The sequence below is a fragment of the Megalobrama amblycephala genome, linkage group LG17 (assembly GCF_018812025.1).
Source record: "Megalobrama amblycephala isolate DHTTF-2021 linkage group LG17, ASM1881202v1, whole genome shotgun sequence".
Classification (NCBI taxonomy): Eukaryota; Metazoa; Chordata; class Actinopteri; order Cypriniformes; family Xenocyprididae; genus Megalobrama; species Megalobrama amblycephala.
Genome location: NC_063060.1, coordinates 25434748 through 25453326, shown reverse-complemented (window position 1 = coordinate 25453326; position 18579 = coordinate 25434748). Strand labels below are relative to the sequence as shown.

Below are 18579 nucleotides of genomic sequence, written 5' to 3'. Positions count from 1 at the left end.
TCAGAGTTTCTCTCACATCACTAACCCTAAAATTTACATAAACCCTACCGCTGAGAACACGCAAAAAGGGGCCTGCTTTAGAGAAGAGGAAGAGTTGCTGTAGTCATTTTACGCCGGACTGCTTCACAAACGAAGGTCGATTCAATGCTGGACTTGCACAAAAGATTAACATGACGACACATGCTAGTCGATGAGTTGAATCAACACCACAGCAACTACATTAATTTATTCACTAACCATTCAGAAACATCCAGATGCATTCTATAAGTTGTAACTTCTTCCTGAGTCTCTCCATCAGTGTCAGACTCCGGTTTGAACAATGTAAGGCTGAACACCGTTACTGACAATTGTCATTTTGGCTGCGTGAGATTCCCCAGCTTTGTTGTTGTTGAGCAACTGATGCGCAATCTGTTAAAGCTCCGCCCTCTTCTGGAAAGCGTGTTTTTGCTCATACCCAAATAAGGGCAAACTTGACAAGCTATAATAAATAATCTGTGGGGTATTTTGAGCTGAAGCTTCACAGACACATTCTGGGGACACCAGAGACTTATATTACATCTTGTAAAAGGGGCATTATAGGTCCTCTATAAAGTTTGCCATCCAGTGTCTTCAGGAAGATCGACTTCTGGAATAATGTGGCCACAAAATGTTTATCAAGGCTCATAGCTCATTTTCTAAAGAATTTTACCCCCCACCCAGCAATAGAGCAATCAGCACAGCTGGCTATAATTGACAGGATGTAGTATGCACAATGTAAGGTTTTAAAGTGCTGCATTCATTGCACCTCATTGGCTGTTTTCCACTCATGACACTGACGCACCCCACTGGTGATGTGGGAAGTTGCACAGCTTTAATGGGGCAACTGAACAGTGAAGTTGACACAGTCAACAACTTAAGATACATACAAATAATAAATAATTAACAACTTCAGATAAATATTTAATGAACAAGAGCTAGGGATTGCACGTATCTCACTTGTACCCACATACACCAAGCTCCGCCATCGGTGACACCCATTCTGTGCGCTACCGATGACGACATCAAGAGTGTCGTCATCAACAATACCGATGTGGACGCGAAAAGAGTTCAATTCATTCGTTAGTTGTAGATCAACAAGCTGAAGGAATCCAACATGGCAGGATGGGAACGCAAACAAACAGACACGGATAAAGGAATTGTGGTTTGTACGCTTGTAAATAAACTAAAAGCATTGCAGAAGAATTTTTGATATTCATCTTGCCTTTTTAGTGTAAAACCGACCGAAGCTGGCGGATTTCACTTCATTGTAAACTTTGTGACCATACTTTAAAAGTAGCTGACACGGTGCTGAAACTTTGTAACACGTAAAAAAAAGCATGTGCCTCAGCTCAACTTTGTTTTATAGATCCCAGATAACTGGCCTGGGTACCCGCTGGATCTTTTCACTTTTCCCGAGCATTACTCTGAGGATCTGGACTGTGTCTACATCCCACATGGAGTTATCATGGACAGGTACTGCAAATGTAATTAAGGCGCCATTTAGCCACTTACCGATGACGTCCACCATGCAGACCAGACTATATTTTGTTTTTGTTTGTTTGTTAGACTTTTGGAACCTGCATACGAACAAATGAAAATATATATTTTTTTAATATAAGCTGACTTGATATTTTATTAGATTAGATTTTATTAATATTACATTTTTAAAACATTTCAGCAATGCAACTTTTTTGAGATTTGAAATGCATTTAGTAGTATTTAGAACTACAGTGATTTACAGCATAATGCTTCTATATTTAATGTTATACTAGTGCTGTCAAATCGATTATTCGCATGTAGCATACGTTTGTTAACTTTTCATTTTGTAATTACACTTCAGTTATTACTGACTTTGGATAAGATTTGTTAGCTTGTCATTTTTAGAGTTTTACTAGTGAAATGAAAAATCAGCTTTTTACATCCTTTAAAGGAATATGTGCAGGATTCCTATCTTAAAGGATCATATTTATATAAGATACGAATAAGTAAGATCCTACTGTATCAGTAGACATTTCTACAGGATTTTTAAATTCATATTTGAGTCCTATTAGGACTAATACTTGTTCGGTTACACTTTATTTTAAGGTGTCTTTGTTACACTGTAATTATACATATTTAAGTATTGAGTAATATTAATTATCTAGCCTACATGTACTTACTATATGGTTAGGATTAGAGTTTGGCTTGGTTTGGTTTAGTTTCATGTAATTATACATAATTTATAGTTATTACTATAGTAACTACATGTAACATATGTAACAATGACACTAAAATAAAGTGTTACCACTATTGGAATAATGTCTTTGTACTGGAAATCTCACCGAAAATTATACAAGTTATAGTTTGTAAGTCAAGTATAGTTTGTGTTGGGAACTATGTGTTCTAAAAAAGTATGTTTTATTGCTTAGGTATAGTTCTAATGTATAATGATACATTTCCAGTTGGGTACCTTAAGGATTATTTGACCAGGAATATTTGCCTGTGAATCATGTAGACATTGCTTTAAAAAAATTTCTGAGAATTCAATATGAAAAACAAACATTTCTGGATCAAAATGGACAGTTAGACTTTGTTGTGCTGTCATGGGTTTTTCCAGGACAGAGAGACTGGCAAGAAATATCATGGAAGATCTTGGCGATCATGACATTGTGGTGCTGTGTGTGCTGAAGGGAGGTTATCAGTTCTGTGCTGACCTGGTGGACTGCATCAAAGTCCTGTGCCGAAACTCCAACAAGACCCTTCCCATGAGGGTGGACTTCATACGTCTCAAGAGCTACCTGGTGAGCAAACTTGGAGCAGACTTAGTGTTCTTGATCCCGTTTTTCCATTTTCTACTGAATTTGAGTATTGAGCAAATTTAAGTTGATTTTCCTAAACGTTTTACATGCTAAAACTGCTTGGGTCCTATGATGAATCACAAGTTTCTTTCCCACACTTTTAATTTACTTTTACAAATGCCACTTTGTTTCTGATTATCTCAGCGTGGTGTCACAGTGCTAATGAATCATGGACTTCATGCATGTAAATTGCTGTGTGAAGCCAGACATAAAATGAAAACCGAACCAATCAGTCTTGATTACTATAAAGTCAACATGAAATAAAAATTTACAGAGTACTCTAGCATTCAAAAGTTTGAGGTTGGTAAAAAAAAATTTTTTTTTTTTTTTTATGTTTTTCATTTCAATGAAAGAAGTCTTTCATGCTTATCAAAGCTGTGTTTCTTCACAGAAGTAAAGTACTGTAAGAACAGTAAAATTGTGTAATATTATAGGTTAAAATAATTGTTTACTGCTTTAATTTATTTTAAAATGTCATTTATTCCTGTGATGGCAAAGCTCCCATTACTGCAGTCTTCAGTGTCACATAAAAACAGTTTTTCCTTGATTAATGGAAAGTAAAAAAAAAAAAATGCATTTATTTGAAATAGAAATATTTTGTAACATTATAAATGTCTTTACCATCACTTTTGATCAATTGAATGTGTCCTTGTTGAATACAAGTTTTAATTACTTTCAGGGGGAAAAAAATCATATCCCAAACCTATGAAAAGTAGTGTATATTTTATCGTACATGTTGTTTTTACATTAATAGAGAACAAATATGATAGCTGCAGGTCACTCAAGTATTTGTGAAGGCCTAGAGTAAAATTGTCAAATAATTATATTTGTAAAATAATATATACAACATGATAGATTAGGGGGAATATTTAAATATCTGGGGCATTTTGTTTTCACTGTCAGTGGTGTTTTTCTCTCAAGCTCTGCTTCATTTCTGACTAATAAAATTTGATTGTTGTTGATGAATGTTGACTGCATTATATGTATTTAGTCAACAGAGGGCGTCATGACTTTATAGTATTTGTCATGCTTCCTATTGTTTTCCAGTTGATTTCCAGATGAAGGCATTTTTCTCAGCATTGCTGACTTTTTTGTCTATGGTTGTTCAACCCAGGTGGATCTAGGAGAACTTTTGTTTATTGTATGCTAAATCACTCTGTCTGAAAATCATCCACTTAATCATTAAATAATAATAGTTATGACACTAGCTTGATGTAATGTCTAGGCTTGACTTATTTAAAGTCTTTCCATGATACATTGGTCCCAGTAAATATGTACTAAATGTGATTTTTGTCCTTCGTATGTTTATTTTGGTTTGTTTTAGTATAATATGAAACAAGAAATATAACACTAATAATATTTAATGATTTACAACCAGAATGACCAGTCAACTCCAGATCTTCACATAGAAGGAGCAGAGAACCTGTCTGGGCTGAATGGAAAGGTAAAACTATGTACAAAAAATAAAATTATATATATGTGATAATTTATTTCTTTTGGATTTGACGTGGAATGTAACCTTGACATGTTTTCTTGAGATTCACCTTTTGAATTTTATTAAAAGGAATTAGGCAAAAATTAAAGAAAATGTAAGAAAATGTTTTTTTTATTCTTTTAAGTTTTTGAAAGGTAAAAATGGTCAAATTGATTAATCTGTATACATATACACCGGTCAGGCATAACATTATGACCACTATTCCTAATATTGTGTTGGTCCCCCTTTTGCTGCCAAAACAGCCCTGACCCATCGAGGCATGGACTCCACTAGACCCCTGAAGGTGTGCTGTGGTATCTGGCACCAACATGTTAGCAGCAGATCCTTTAAGTCCTGTAAGTTGCGAGGTGGGACACCCTGACTGGTCTGCGGCTATGCAGCCTCATACTCAACAAACTGTGATGCACTGCGTATTCTGACACCTTTCTATCAGAACCAGCATTAACTTCCTACAGTCAAATTGCGAGGACAAAATGTTCACTTGCTGCTTAATATAGCCCACCCACTAACAGGTGCTGTGATGAAGAGATAATTCTCTTCACATGGGTCATGTTATGCCTGATCAGTGTATATGTGTATGTATATATGTTATATGTTAGGGAAAGTTTTAAAAAGTAATGCGTTAAAATACCACGTTACTCCCTAAAAAAAAATAATTAATTGCAATACTTAGTTATTTTTAATGGAGGGTCATGTGTTATGTTACTTTGCATTACTTTCTCTCATTTGGCTGGGATGCTTGTTTGTTTTTTTACAAGCAAAATAAACATAAGCTCTATTTTTGGCAAACATAAAGGCCCTTTCGCACCAAAAGTCAAATGAATACGCCTCAGGCTGAAAGAAATGCAAATTCATGCCTGTACAGTAGTGGGCGCAGCTCAAACAAACCTTTCAGGCGTGCTGCCAGTCTGGATCGCAGAAGAATAGGATGCAGGAGAACAATTTCAACACTCGTTGGGTGCTTCTCAAAGGGCAGGCTGTGTCCTAGTAAGGCTGCATATCTCTGCTGCCACATCATCAAGTCTCAATTAGAAGGATCTTTGGAAGGCAGCCTCCGTTTCACTTCCTTCATTCACCTCATTCTGAAGGATGCATCAAGTGTATCCTTTGCATCCTCCAATCACTCACAATCCTTTGCACACATTCATGATCCACAAAAAAAGAACTGACAAAAAAAAAAAAAAGTCTTCACTGAGCTTGTCTGAGTTCATTATGAAATAATTTTTGGAGATGAAGGCATAAATGCTATCTTTTATTTTGGTGTAAATTAATCACTTAATACTAAACTTCCAAAAATATAAGCCAGTGAGAGATCACAGACGGTTTTCATTCACTGTATTGCATTAATAAAAAGCCAGTTATTATGGTCTAGGAAGGGCACAGTCTCACAATGATGCAGTCTTTTGTTTGAGAAGCACCTTTAAGCAGTAATAAAAAAGAAACTAAAATGTCAAAAATTATTTTTGCTTATTAGTATATTTGAACTGATTCATCAAAGATCAGCAGCAAAGACATTGCTTAATAATAATATTTAATTATTAAAGTTTTGTGTAATATTCTGAGTGAGATCTGGAAAAACAATAACCATCATGTTTACATGGTGCACAAAATGCCTCTGCACTCAACATGGGGACAGGAGAGCTTCAGTAAATGAGGCTGTTTTCTCTATACTTTTACTTTTTCTATTATCATGTCATTATCCAATTTTCCCCTTCATTAAAATTTTAAACTTTCTTAATAATGATACCATTTTCTCAGGCTAATTGCACTAATTTTATTTAATGGTGCCCATATTTTTATTATTAACTGTAATTATAATGAACCTTAAATTTGACCGTTCATTTAACTACTTTTTTTCTTTTAGTTCCTGGTACCTGATTCTGCTATAACTCTGCATGTGTGTGTGCTCTTGTGGTAGACATGACTGAGAGGTTACAGTTTGTCAAAGGTTTATGATGTCTAATTCTTCAGTAAGAGGATTGATCTGCTCAGTTGCTCACGTAATTGGATTTCCCAGTAGAGCTCGGGATTGTGATACAGTGTGTGAGTCTGTGATACACACGGAGATCTTTAGCAAAAGACCTTTTGTCTTTTTATTTACTCCTGAATATGTAACCTCTCTGTTTTTGGTCTTGGAAATATGCATGCTCGGAAATAGAGTCTATAAAGCAGTGTGCTTTGTATGGTGGTCTGCATAGTAATAAACAATTTTTATACAAATGTTCATTGCTGCTGATCACGTACTGTTAAAAATAGCTCAAGGGTAAATCCCATGAAAACAGGTCACATTTTACCCCAAATGAAATTATATTCAAAACGATTACGCACTCCCACAAATTCTCATTAGTACAATGTATCCAGATGGTTTACTTCCAAGTTTTGTTTTGTAATTCCTATTATTTTTAGTGGTGATGCTCATTACTGTAGAACACTACATTATGCCTTTTCCCCCACCCTTTTAGTAACCTAAACAGTCTCAGTATTGTGTTAAAGGGTTAGTTCACCCAAAAATGAAAATTCTGTCATTTATTACTTACCCTCACCACCCGTAAGACCTTCGTTAATCTTCAGAACACAAATTAAGATATTTTAGTTCAAATCCGATGGCTCCGTGAGGCCTTCATAGGGAGTAATGTCACTTCCTCTGTCAAGATCCATAAAGGTACTAAAAACACATCTATATCAGTTCATGTGAGTACAGTTGTTCAATATTAATATTATAAACCGACGATAATATTTTTGGTGCGGCAAAAAAACAAAATAACGACTTATTTAGTGATGACCGATTTCAAAACACTGCTTCAGGAATCATCGGAGCACAAATGAATCAGTGTATCGAATCATGAATCAGACCGCGGTTCAAACCCGCCAAACGGCTGAAATCACGTGACTTTGGCGCTCCGAACAGCAGCTTCGACTCACAGATTCATAATGCTCCGATGCTTTCTAAAGCAGTGTTTTGAAATCGGCCATCACTATGTAAGTCGTTATTTTGTTGATTTTTGGCGCACCAAAATATTCTCGTCGGTTTATAATATTAATATTGAACAACTGTACTCACATGAACTGATATAGATGTATTTTTAGTACCTTTATGGATCTTGACAGAGGAAGTGACATTACTCCCTATGAAGGCCTCACGGAGCCATCGGATTTGAACTAAAATATCTTAATTTGTGTTCCGAAGATTAACGAAGGTCTTACGGGTGTGAAACGGCATGAGGCTAAGTAATAAATGACAGAATTTTCATTTTTGGGTGAACTAACCCTTTAACTTTGTTGCTGTTGCTGTTCTGTTTTTCTTTTTCTTTTAACAATGTGTGTTGTTGAATGCTGTTGAAATGAGCATTCAGTGTATTCAGTCACTCATCTCCTGTCCGTCTCTTTACATGTACTGAAGAACGTCCTGATTGTGGAGGTACGTCTGCTCTGAGATGAGCTCTGTCTGTCTGGATAAACTCACTCCCTCAATCACTTTAATATCCTTTCAAATAAATAGAGGCCTTTCAAATGCTTTATATCAAATTCCTCTGCTTTCTGCCCTGTTCTCTCAATATGGTTGAACATTTCAGAGGTCAGTCAAGCATGTACCATTTTGTGCCTCTTATTTATCCAAGCAAAAAAACTGCATTCATTCCATTTGACTTAAAAGCCAGACGATTGTTTTTTTTTAGTCTTAATTACCATTTTTACTAACTTTTTGCATTCAATAATGCCATATGCGTTTTACATTAGTTTTGATTTGATGTTAAGCAATAAATACACTTAATACAAGACATCTCATTTTCTTTGTTTACTGATACAGCACAAACATATGTGAACATTAACATTTCTGTAAAAACAGTTTATACTGTTAAAAGGGGACCTACATTAAATGTATTACATTTGCATACAGTATATAATATTTCTGTAATATAATGCAGGGTTAATATTTATTTTTTAAAGAAAGTAATTAATACTTTTATTCAGCAGGGATGTATTAAATTGATCAAAAGTGACAGTAGACTTTTAGAATGTTTTAAGTCATCAAAAATTCCTGAACAAATGTAGCAGTTTCCACAAAAAAATTAAGCAGCAACAATAATACTGTAGCATTAATGATACATTGTTTTCAACAATGATAACAATATGAAATGTTTCATTTACATTATAAAATATATTGAAATGGAAAACAGTTATTTTAAATTGTAATAATATTTTACAGTCTTACTGTTTTTACTGTATTTGTGATCAGGTAAAAGCAGCCTTGGCTTAAAGAGACTTCATAAACATTAAAAAAAATAACTTTTTAACAATAATATAATATAGCCTAATATAATATAATATAGCAGGTGGTAGGACAAAATTCTACACCTGCTTTTGGTAATTATATTTATGATTATGATTGTTTTTTGTGTGTGTGTGTGACTTATAGATTATATGGACTACAGTAATGTTTGATTAAACATTTTACAGTACAATGAACTCAAGTATTCTAGTGTTTATTTTGTGCCTCTGAGATCTGATGATTTCATTGCAATGCTAAGACTTCTCAAGTTCTGTCAAGTGTACTTAAGCTAATAGTGTGTGACAGCCGTCTGTATTTGCCTTCGTCTCAGTGTCTTTCTTCCCACAGGCTATTGTGGACACTGGGAAGACCATGAAGACTCTGCTGGATCACGTTGAAGCCTTCAGGCCCAAAATGATAAAAGTAGCTGGGTGAGTCGACAGACTAACAGACTAGTACAAGCCTGAGCAATGCTTTTGTATAGTCACCTTATTTAGCCATTCAGTACAGTAGGACTGTGTGTACGTGTGTGTATGTGCTGATATGTTTATATTCTTGGTGAAGACTTGCACATATTGAGTGTTTTTTGGGGGGCTTGTTTTATATCTGTCACAGGTTGCTGGTGAAAAGGGTTCCCAGTGGGACAGGCTATCTGCCAGACTGTAAGTGATGATTACATACTCTGCATACTCTAACTAGTGACTAATATAAATTTGTGCGTATAATGATGTACTTATACTTTTAACCTTAAAAGTACAACCTTGTTGTACAAATAATTTTCTAAGGCCTCTGAATTTCACAAAATATGCTGAAGATCCTGTTTTACACAGTCTGCTACATGCATTCTGTCATCTGATTGACATGCTTTTTAGCAAGTAAAAGGCCTTTTAGTATAATTGTAAAAATGTCCACCTTTGGGTTGTGGTTTGTTGTGAATCTTTACTGAAATATTTTCCTATATCATACAACGTGAGCCATATGATACTCAACAAAAAACACAGACACACACACACACACACACACATACATATATATATATATATATATATATAGGGTTAAAACCTCTGCTGACTGGCTGTTGTTGTTGTTTTTGTTTTTTGTTTTGTTTCCCACAAAAAAATTAGTTTGAAAAATCAAAATATCATAGATTAACATTTAGTCATTGTGTTTATTAACTACAGTATATTATACTATAATATATATATTGTACTGTATATTAATATATAATTTGATAGATTAACATTTTCTTTTCTTTCATATGTGCTATTTGTTCCAGATGTTGGATTTGAGATCTCCAATCGTTTTGTGGTTGGCTATGCCTTGGATTACAATGAATATTTCAGAGATCTCAATGTAAGTGCCTCTTTATCAATATTTACCACCAAATTAAATGTTAAATGTTACATTAACTGAAATTGACATGTTGATATGTTAATTCAGTGGATAAAAAGTGTTCTTAAATATCGTCACTTCTGGCAAAGAGCTTTTTAAAAACTTATTGTAAGACAGGGTCCCCGCGGATCCTTAAAAAGTCTTAAATACAAATTTCGGTTTTTAAGGCACACGCCGAGCATCTAATGGATCTTTTGCGGTAATGCGACGGAATATATACGGAATTCCGTTTTTTTAGGTCTAAAATCATGACGCATGTGAATCATGCAGGTCAGTAAGATGTTTTATATGTTTTATGCATGTTATGTTTTATGTTTTAATACGTCAACGACGGAATGGTCCAGCGCCGCGCGGCGCCATCTGCAGGACAAAGGTCAGCAAAGATGTAGGAATATCTGATCAGAGCTGTACACGGATACACATTTTTAAATAAATCTCTTGTGTGTCAAAGCGACTGCAAGTGATTTTCGGTGCTGGAAATCCATATATCCTATGCTGAAACAAACTCGTCATGGAGAGCGCAGCTCATGGTTGCTTAGTAACGGCAGAAGCTACCGCAGCGCCCGAGCGCTTTGGAAAGGAGAAAGTGGCGCCGACGCGTTTTCCATGCGTTTTTAGACGCGACATATGAACGGTCCCTAAAAGAGTTCAAATGGGTCAACGCGCCAAATGCGAGTAGAATCAGCGCTGAAACGTGTTACTCGTTCGGTAACTTTTTTATGAATGGTGGTGAGAATTTAATATATAATTTGCAACGGCTGTGATGTAATTATATAAAAAATGACGCGTCTGACGCGCTGCATGTTTGCTGTAACAGACAGTGGTGTTTTCATTTTCGATTCACTGTAAATGCTACTTTGTTTGTGACGTTTAAATTTGGATTTGGGAATGCAACATTCGTCATTAGAATTGTTTATAATACTGTTGTTGTTTACAAAGAGAAGTTTCAGTGTCACATGATTCTTCAGAAATGTTGATTTGCTGCTCAAGAAACATTCACTATTTATATTATCAGTGTTAAAATGCAGTTTTTGCTGCTTAACTTTTGTGGAAATCCAATTTAAACATTTGTGGCAGGATTTAAAAAATAGAAAAATTAATACTTTAATTCGTCATACTTTAAAGTGATAAAGTGAGTGAAGACATTAAAATGTTACAGAATATTTCTATTTAATAAATGCTTTAATGAATAATATATTTGATAAATACATGTAATAATTTCAAATAAATGCTGTTCATTGAACTTTCTGTTTTTCAAAGAAAACTAGCAAATCACCATTTCCACAAAAATATGAAGCAGCACAACTGTTTTCAACATTGATAATAATTAGAAATGTTTCTTGAACATCAAATCAAATTGTAATGATTTCTGAAGGATCATGTGACACTGAAGACTGGAGTAATGATGCTGAAAATGATCACAGGAATAAATTACATTTTATAAAATACATATTTTTATAAAATATAGAAAACTTTTTTTTATTTGTAAGAATATTTCACAATGTTGCTATTTGTACTGTATTTTTGATCAAATAAATGCGGCCCTGGTGAGCAGAAGGGACTTTTTGATTTTTAAAATCAATAATTGTTTCCAAACTTTTCGCAGGTACTTTAATAATAACAATTCTATTAATACATTTGATATATTATATTATATTATATTAATTATTATCATGATTATTAAATGCTGCTTTTTAATTTTACAGAACAATAATATGCATTATTACAATATATGACATATCTTTTAATGTGATAAATATATATTATTTTAAAAAAAAAAGGTGCTGGGCGTGGCTTGGGTGCAGGGTCAGACTTTCCTACTTTTTTTTATCTCTAGCTGATCAGTGTTTCCATCGCAGGTTTGGTCTTAAATTTCATGAAAGGTGGTATTAAAAAGGTCTTAAAAAGTCTTAAATTTAACTTGTTCATATCTGCAGATACCCTGTAAGAATCTCCCCAGACAAAGGACTCGCTCCATATGTCTACATATTCCAAAGTCTAGAAGTGACAACTGGTGTGAGATCAGCATATCGAGCACTCACTTACTGTAGAGAAATGTGCATAATCTTTCTTTGAAGCATAAATGAGTTTGTTTGCTTAAACTGCAGTGACGTACTACTGAACCAAGCCTGTAATGTCTACACAAAGCGTGAAATGACAGACAGCATTAGCACTGTGAGAATTAGGAAGAAAAGTCTCTCTGCAGCTGCACAGTTGTCCATTTGTCTCCATTTGGAGGGCTGGTTGCTAAGGGTAAGTGAGCTGTTGTGAAAAATGACACCCACTTCAGAGAATGCCCTGGGCTGTTCAACTCAATTATCCAGCAATCTAGTATCTATCTCTCACATGCATACATCATAGACAGCAGCACCGTTATAAAATCTTGTGAGCTGCCTAGTGCCTACAAAGACTGAATTTAGCAGTCGGTTTTTGACAGCAGTCTCTTATGCTCACTGCATTTATTTGATCAAAACTACAGTAAAAACTAACCAAACTTATTACAATGTAAAATAACTACATTTTCTATTTGAATATATTAAAGAAAAATGTATTTTGTATTTTTTTAATACATTTTCAGCATCTTTACTTCAGTGTTCAGTGTCACATGATCCTTCAGAAATCATTCTTATATGCCAATTTGCTGCTCAAGAAACATTTCTGATTATTATCAATGTTAAAAACAGTTGTGCTGCTTAATATTTTTTTTAGCATTTTAATATTTTTGCAGGATTCTTTTAAGAATAGAAAGTTCAAAAGAACAGCATTTATTTAAAATAAAAATAATTTGTAACAATGTGAAAGTCTTTACTGTTATTTTTGATCAATTTGATGCAAGTATTAACTTCTTTAAAAACTGAGCCTAAACCTTTTTCAAAGGTGTAATTAAATCAGAAAATGTAAAATTAAATGTAATTACATTTTGTTTGTATTTTAATCAAATAAAACACTCACTAAATAAGATTTTAATATTTTATTTGTTTAAACGGCTTGTGATTTAACCATTAACTGACATCAAAGGACATGTGAATGAGTGATAAATTACTGAAATATTATCTTAGGGGGTACTTCAAGTAAATATTTTAGATCAAAGTGGTTCAGCTAGCAAAACATTTTGGGAATCCCTGTACTATTATATCAATATCCAAAAGTATTGATAGAGTTCAGTGTAATTAAAATTGTAGACTGTCTTACATATTGTGTATTTTTATGGTTATTGAAGTATTACATCATTAGCTTAGCAACATGCTCCACCAAACTAAAGAATTTAGATATACAATGACTGTTCACTCATATTACAATGAATAGGAGAAAGTATAACATGCAGTATGGCAGAATAAGTCCTGCCTTCTATATAAAAGAGCCAGTCGCCGATTGCTAAAGTCATTGTGTCACTGCTGCTGCCTTTAGAAGCTCCACTTGTGCATTAGCTGCTCCTGCCTGGGGGAAAAAAATGCAGTGTTTTGTCATGATTTGAGAGTTTAGAAACAAAATTTGAGACAGTTCTCAGATTTCATTGGTGATTTCAAATATGAAATTTATTCGTAAGCTTGATGAACAGCTTTGAAGAATTTGATGCTTCCCCATTCAAAGAGATATACGAGCTGCACTTGAAACAGCTGCTCGAGTCACTTCAAAGATGGCCACCGAGTGAAATGGCTCGCCTTAAAGGGACTTTGACCAAACTCAGTTGGAATCAACTGTGAGTCAAGCATCTTCATGTGAAGAGGTGTTTTTGTGTGATACAGACTTGCTATCTGTGAAGAGTGCCATAAATTACTCATTTTTGAGGATGTCTTTCAGTTAGTAGTGATATTTGGACATTTGGAGACTGGCTTTGCCTGATTACCAAGCCTGCTTTGCCAGTAAACAGTGTTAGTTCTTCATTTATGTTCGTTTTGAAATCTGCTGACAGCTTTGGTAATGGATAATAAACAGTTAACTATCTTTGTGTACATTATTGCACTTGTGATGTGTGTACTTTGTGTTGGTCCCCTTAAATGGCTTACTATGATCTTTCTCTCCCCTCTCTTACAGCACATCTGTGTGATCAGTGACAGAGGGAAACAGAAATACAAGATCTGAAGATGATGATCTCATTCTTGCATGAGTATCTGAATGCTGACTCAGGGTGATGGAAGGTGTCCATGGATCCTATATAAAAGGATCCTTAAACAATCCTCCACCTTGCCTTCGATATGGACCGGTTTAATTGGCTAAGTTAGAAATGGAGTACTGGGTTACAACTAACTGAATACTGCACAACATACCTAACATAGTTCTTATGCATAAAAACTAGCATACTGTGCACAGTATACATACTACTGTATGTACTGCAGAGATTGCATACTAACATACTACTCTTAGTATTCTGTATGTTAGTATGGTATTTAGTCAATAAAGGGATAGTTGAACAGAAGTCTTATGGGTTTGGAACAACATGTAGCATATGTTTTTCCATTACTTTAACCAATAATTTAACCAATTTCAACATTAAGTTGTACAAGATTTAATTAGGAAAGATTTAAAGGGTTAGTTCACCCAAAAATGAAAATTATGTCATTAATGACTCACCCTCATGTCGTTCCAAACCCGTAAGACCTCCGTTCATCTTCGTAACACAGTTTAAGATATTTTAGATTTAGTCCGAGAGCTTTTTGTCCCTCCATTGAAAATGTATGTACGGTATACTGTCCATGTCCAGAAAGGTAATAAAAACATCATCAAAGTAGTCCATGTGACATCAGTGGGTTAGTTAGAAGTTTTTGAAGCATCTAAAATACATTTTGGTCCAAAAATAACAAAAACTACGACTTTATTCAGCATTGTCTTCTCTTCCGGGTCTGTTGTATATCCGCTTTCACTCCACAGTGACGCTGCTTCTTCTTCTTCTTTCCATCCAGCTTATTGGTGCATTACCGCCCCCTTCTGCTCCGGACAGTGACGCGATTAGGACATCCGCGACATCTACGCGCCATTTAAAAAAATATAGCAATACCAAAATACAAACAATGTAGAGTAGCTTGAATACAGCGTGCGTCTCCCTCAGACTGTAAACGAAGCTCGGGCGCACCAGATAACACGTCATCAGCGTCACTGTCCGGAGCAGAAGGGGGCAGTAATGCACCAATAAGCTGGATGCCAACCGCCGTAAAACAGGAAAGAAGAAGAAGAAGCAGCGTCACTGTGGAGTGAAAGCGGATATACAACAGACCCGGAAGAGAAGACAATGCTGAATAAAGTCGTAGTTTTTGTTATTTTTGGACCAAAATGTATTTTAGATGCTTTAAAAACTTCTAACTAACCCACTGATGTCACATGGACTACTTTGATGATGTTTTTATTACCTTTCTGGACATGGACAGTCTACCGTACATACATTTTCAATGGAGGGACAAAAAGCTCTCGAACTAAACCTAAAATATCTTAAACTGTGTTTCGAAGATGAACGGAGGTCTTACGGGTTTGGAACGACATGAGGGTGAGTCATTAATGACATAATTTTCATTTTTGGGTGAACTAACCCTTTAAAAAAATGAGTTGTCTATTCATTTTGATCATACATCAGCTTTTTCACAGTGTAAACAATGACAGAATTGTAATTTTTAGGTCAATTTATCCCTTTAATACTAAAAGGTGCTTCTGTGTGTCTCATTTTTACTCCTTCATAATAGGCCGTCATTACAATGCAAATAAGTATTGTGTTCCATTCAATAATGAGAAGTCATTTACTTATACTGTGAATTAAATATGCTTCTCACAATACATATTCATCAGCAATTTTCTTTCAATAAGCTATAATGTGAACTACAGTTTAAGAAATTGTTGGCCAACCTTTGTGGGATTTGTTTGTTTATATTCAAGTTTACATTCATGAGAATTTACATTTTGTATGTGAAAATACATTTTATAACCTCTTCATTTAACAAGATTAAAATTATGCATTTGTATTTATGTACGTCACTTTTTTGCATTCTGTGTCAGATAATACAGATGAAAGCATGCTTGTTAGGTTATGGGTCATTTGCTGTGGTATTGTTATGGACAGCACAGTCATATTTCACTAAGACAACTCAAACATGCCGCACACCTGTACACACACAATTGTGTGAAGTGGAACAGAGTTTGCCTGGGTGTGTGTTATGTAACAACGTCTGTTGTTCATTGTTTCCTGTGCCCAGCCTCTTTTGCTTGTCTGACTGCTGCTCGTGTTCAGTGCAGGTGAATTATATGGCGCATTTCTGTCAGATACAATGTCCTGTGAAAGCACCCTAAAGTCATGCGGAACAGGTAAGACAATAGTAACATACTCGTAATTTTCGCTACAGTCTTTAGAAGACTTTGACGTTGGCTTGACAAAGCATTTCCTGAAAAGGCCTTGCAGTTTAAGCTTATATAGACATTATTTCATTAGAATACTTTATTATCTATACAGTGGCAGGATCTGAAATCACATACTTCCTATAGTCCTTACTATATATCCTTCCTATATATCCTTACTATAGTAAAACCTCTGTGAAAAGAGTGGTGTGCAAAAGTCAAAGCAGTCTGAGGGTTTGTGCCAAGTTTACTGGACATAGCTCGAATTGCAGTCAGACATTTTAATAAAAGTCTCTTGGATTTCTTTCATCAGAAAAAAATAGGCATAGGCCATATTTAAACCTCAAAACAGGCTGAAGGACTGTGCTGAGTTTGGTAAATGTAGCTTAAAAGGTTGTTACAGTAAAAAAAGAGTTAGTTGTTTTGAGAAAATGTTTATACAATAGCAGCTTTGTGATTTTGTCAAGCCAACATCACAAATTGTTATTTCGGTATGTGAAACAGGCCAGTTGAACATAAAATTGGTGACCAAAATTACAGAAACATGGAACTATATATAAATATGAAGAACCTAATTAGGATTTTGGCCACAATTTGCCTTTAAAGCTTTAATATTTAATCCACAATGTACTTCCAAAAAAAGATTCACAAATGTGTAAAAGTTATTGGAGAAGCCATGAGCACCTTCATTCTGGTGTTCATGAAATTGTCTCCCTACACACTTCTAAATGAGTCAAATTGGGGTTCCATTTAGCTTGTTTAGCAGTGTGTGTGGAGACCATTTTACCGTGGAATTTGGAAGGGTTATAAGCAGGGCCGTCGGTAGCAGGGCAAAAGGTGGTGACGATTCTAGGGGTCCTGGATACCCCAGCTACTGCCCTGGTTATATGTAGATAGTGTTTGCCCCCGGATGTACATGGTTCTGTTAAATGGCTTAATATTTCTTGGCCATTAAATACCCCTCATTAGACCTAATGACTCCCACAGGACTGCTGTTCATGTCATTTGAAATCCCCCAGCGTGTTTAACAGATGGCAACAGACTTTTTGAGGTCAAGGCATCTTTTGGCTTGTCAAAAACAAAGTCCTCCAAATGCAGGAAATAAAGTCAGTAATGAGTCATACCATGATGGGTTGCTTGTTCATTGTTCAGGGCTCCAGAGCCATTAATATAAGTGGCTTGACTGGCCCCTAACAAAATTAGTTGTGTTTACTGGTACTATTGCTCATTCTTATAATGCTGTATTAGAACAAATACTTAAACCCTTTTACTTTCCGTTTGATCACATCCAAGTTTTTATTAAAAATAAAAATAAAAATCCCATAGACGAAAGAGTCACTCTGAAAATAAAAAATTCTATATAGAAAGTTCAGCTTCATATTTAGAACCTTTTCATATTTAGAACTTTAGAAAGTTCCTATGATGGGTTTTTCAAATTTAGAACCCATCATAGGAACTTTTTATGGATTTAATTATTCATTTCAATGTTTTATGAATTAAACAGTTTGTAAACATACTTTATCACTAGAAAAAAAATAACCTGTTAAACATGAAAGTGATATCATTTAAGATATTTCTCGTAGAAAGGTTTCTTTAAAATTGAATCCTATAGGGTTCTATATAGAACCCCATTTTTCCTAAGAGTATAAACCCAACTTTGAAAACTTCCCAACTTACTGTGGGGGGGTGGGGTATTAATGCTTCACGTGCTCTTGGGATTATCGTAAATACGAGTTTCCTAGGTAAAAATTGCACGTGAACGCCCTCCCATTTCGACTTCAGAAGTGGGGATTATCAAATTTCCAATAGCACGTGAAGGATTACATTGTATGGACACAAAAACACTGAATCGTTTTTCAAGTTAGTTCACTACTTTTGGGTGAACTATCAATTATCTGGGCCATATCTAAAAAATGCTGGGTTAAAAATAACACAAGTTGGGTTAAAGATAGACTAACCCAACGATTGGGTTTAATGTTTGACCCAACCTGCTGGGAAGTTTTATTTATCTCAACTATTGTTCAAAATCATTATATTGCTCGCTTAAAATGAACCCAAAATAGGTTGAAAAATTGACATTAATATGTTTAAGAAAATTAACATTTATTAACAAGTGTAATAAATAATAATTAAACATGTATTAAATTGCTTATTAATAATGTTCAGTTGAGTTAAATAAAACTGCCCGGCAGATTGGTCAAACATTTTTTTTTTTTTTTAAAGTGTAGAAACGAGAATATAATGGACATGTA

The 18579-nt window shown here is 34.8% G+C and overlaps 1 protein-coding gene across 1 annotated transcript; it reads left to right on the top strand.

The window, feature by feature from the left end:
* Positions 1-881: 881 nt before the first annotated feature.
* Positions 882-14612, top strand: prtfdc1b (phosphoribosyl transferase domain containing 1b). The gene is made up of 9 exons (XM_048164637.1): positions 882-1180; positions 1385-1491; positions 2615-2798; positions 4234-4299; positions 7751-7768; positions 8966-9048; positions 9233-9279; positions 9894-9970; positions 14045-14612. Exons 1-9 carry the CDS (start codon positions 1133-1135, stop codon positions 14090-14092), a joined length of 678 nt encoding a protein of 225 aa, XP_048020594.1. The 5' UTR covers positions 882-1132; the 3' UTR covers positions 14093-14612.
* Positions 14613-18579: the final 3967 nt, after the last annotated feature.

Bases quoted from the DNA above. Each gene is read 5' to 3' on its own strand.
- prtfdc1b (XM_048164637.1), top strand. From the start codon at position 1,133: ATGGCAGGATGGGAACGCAAACAAACAGACACGGATAAAGGAATTGTG. The intron at 1,181-1,384 runs GTTTGTACGCTT...TTTGTTTTATAG, and splicing joins ACACGGATAAAGGAATTGTG to ATCCCAGATAACTGGCCTGG. The intron at 9,280-9,893 runs GTAAGTGATGAT...TATTTGTTCCAG, and splicing joins GACAGGCTATCTGCCAGACT to ATGTTGGATTTGAGATCTCC.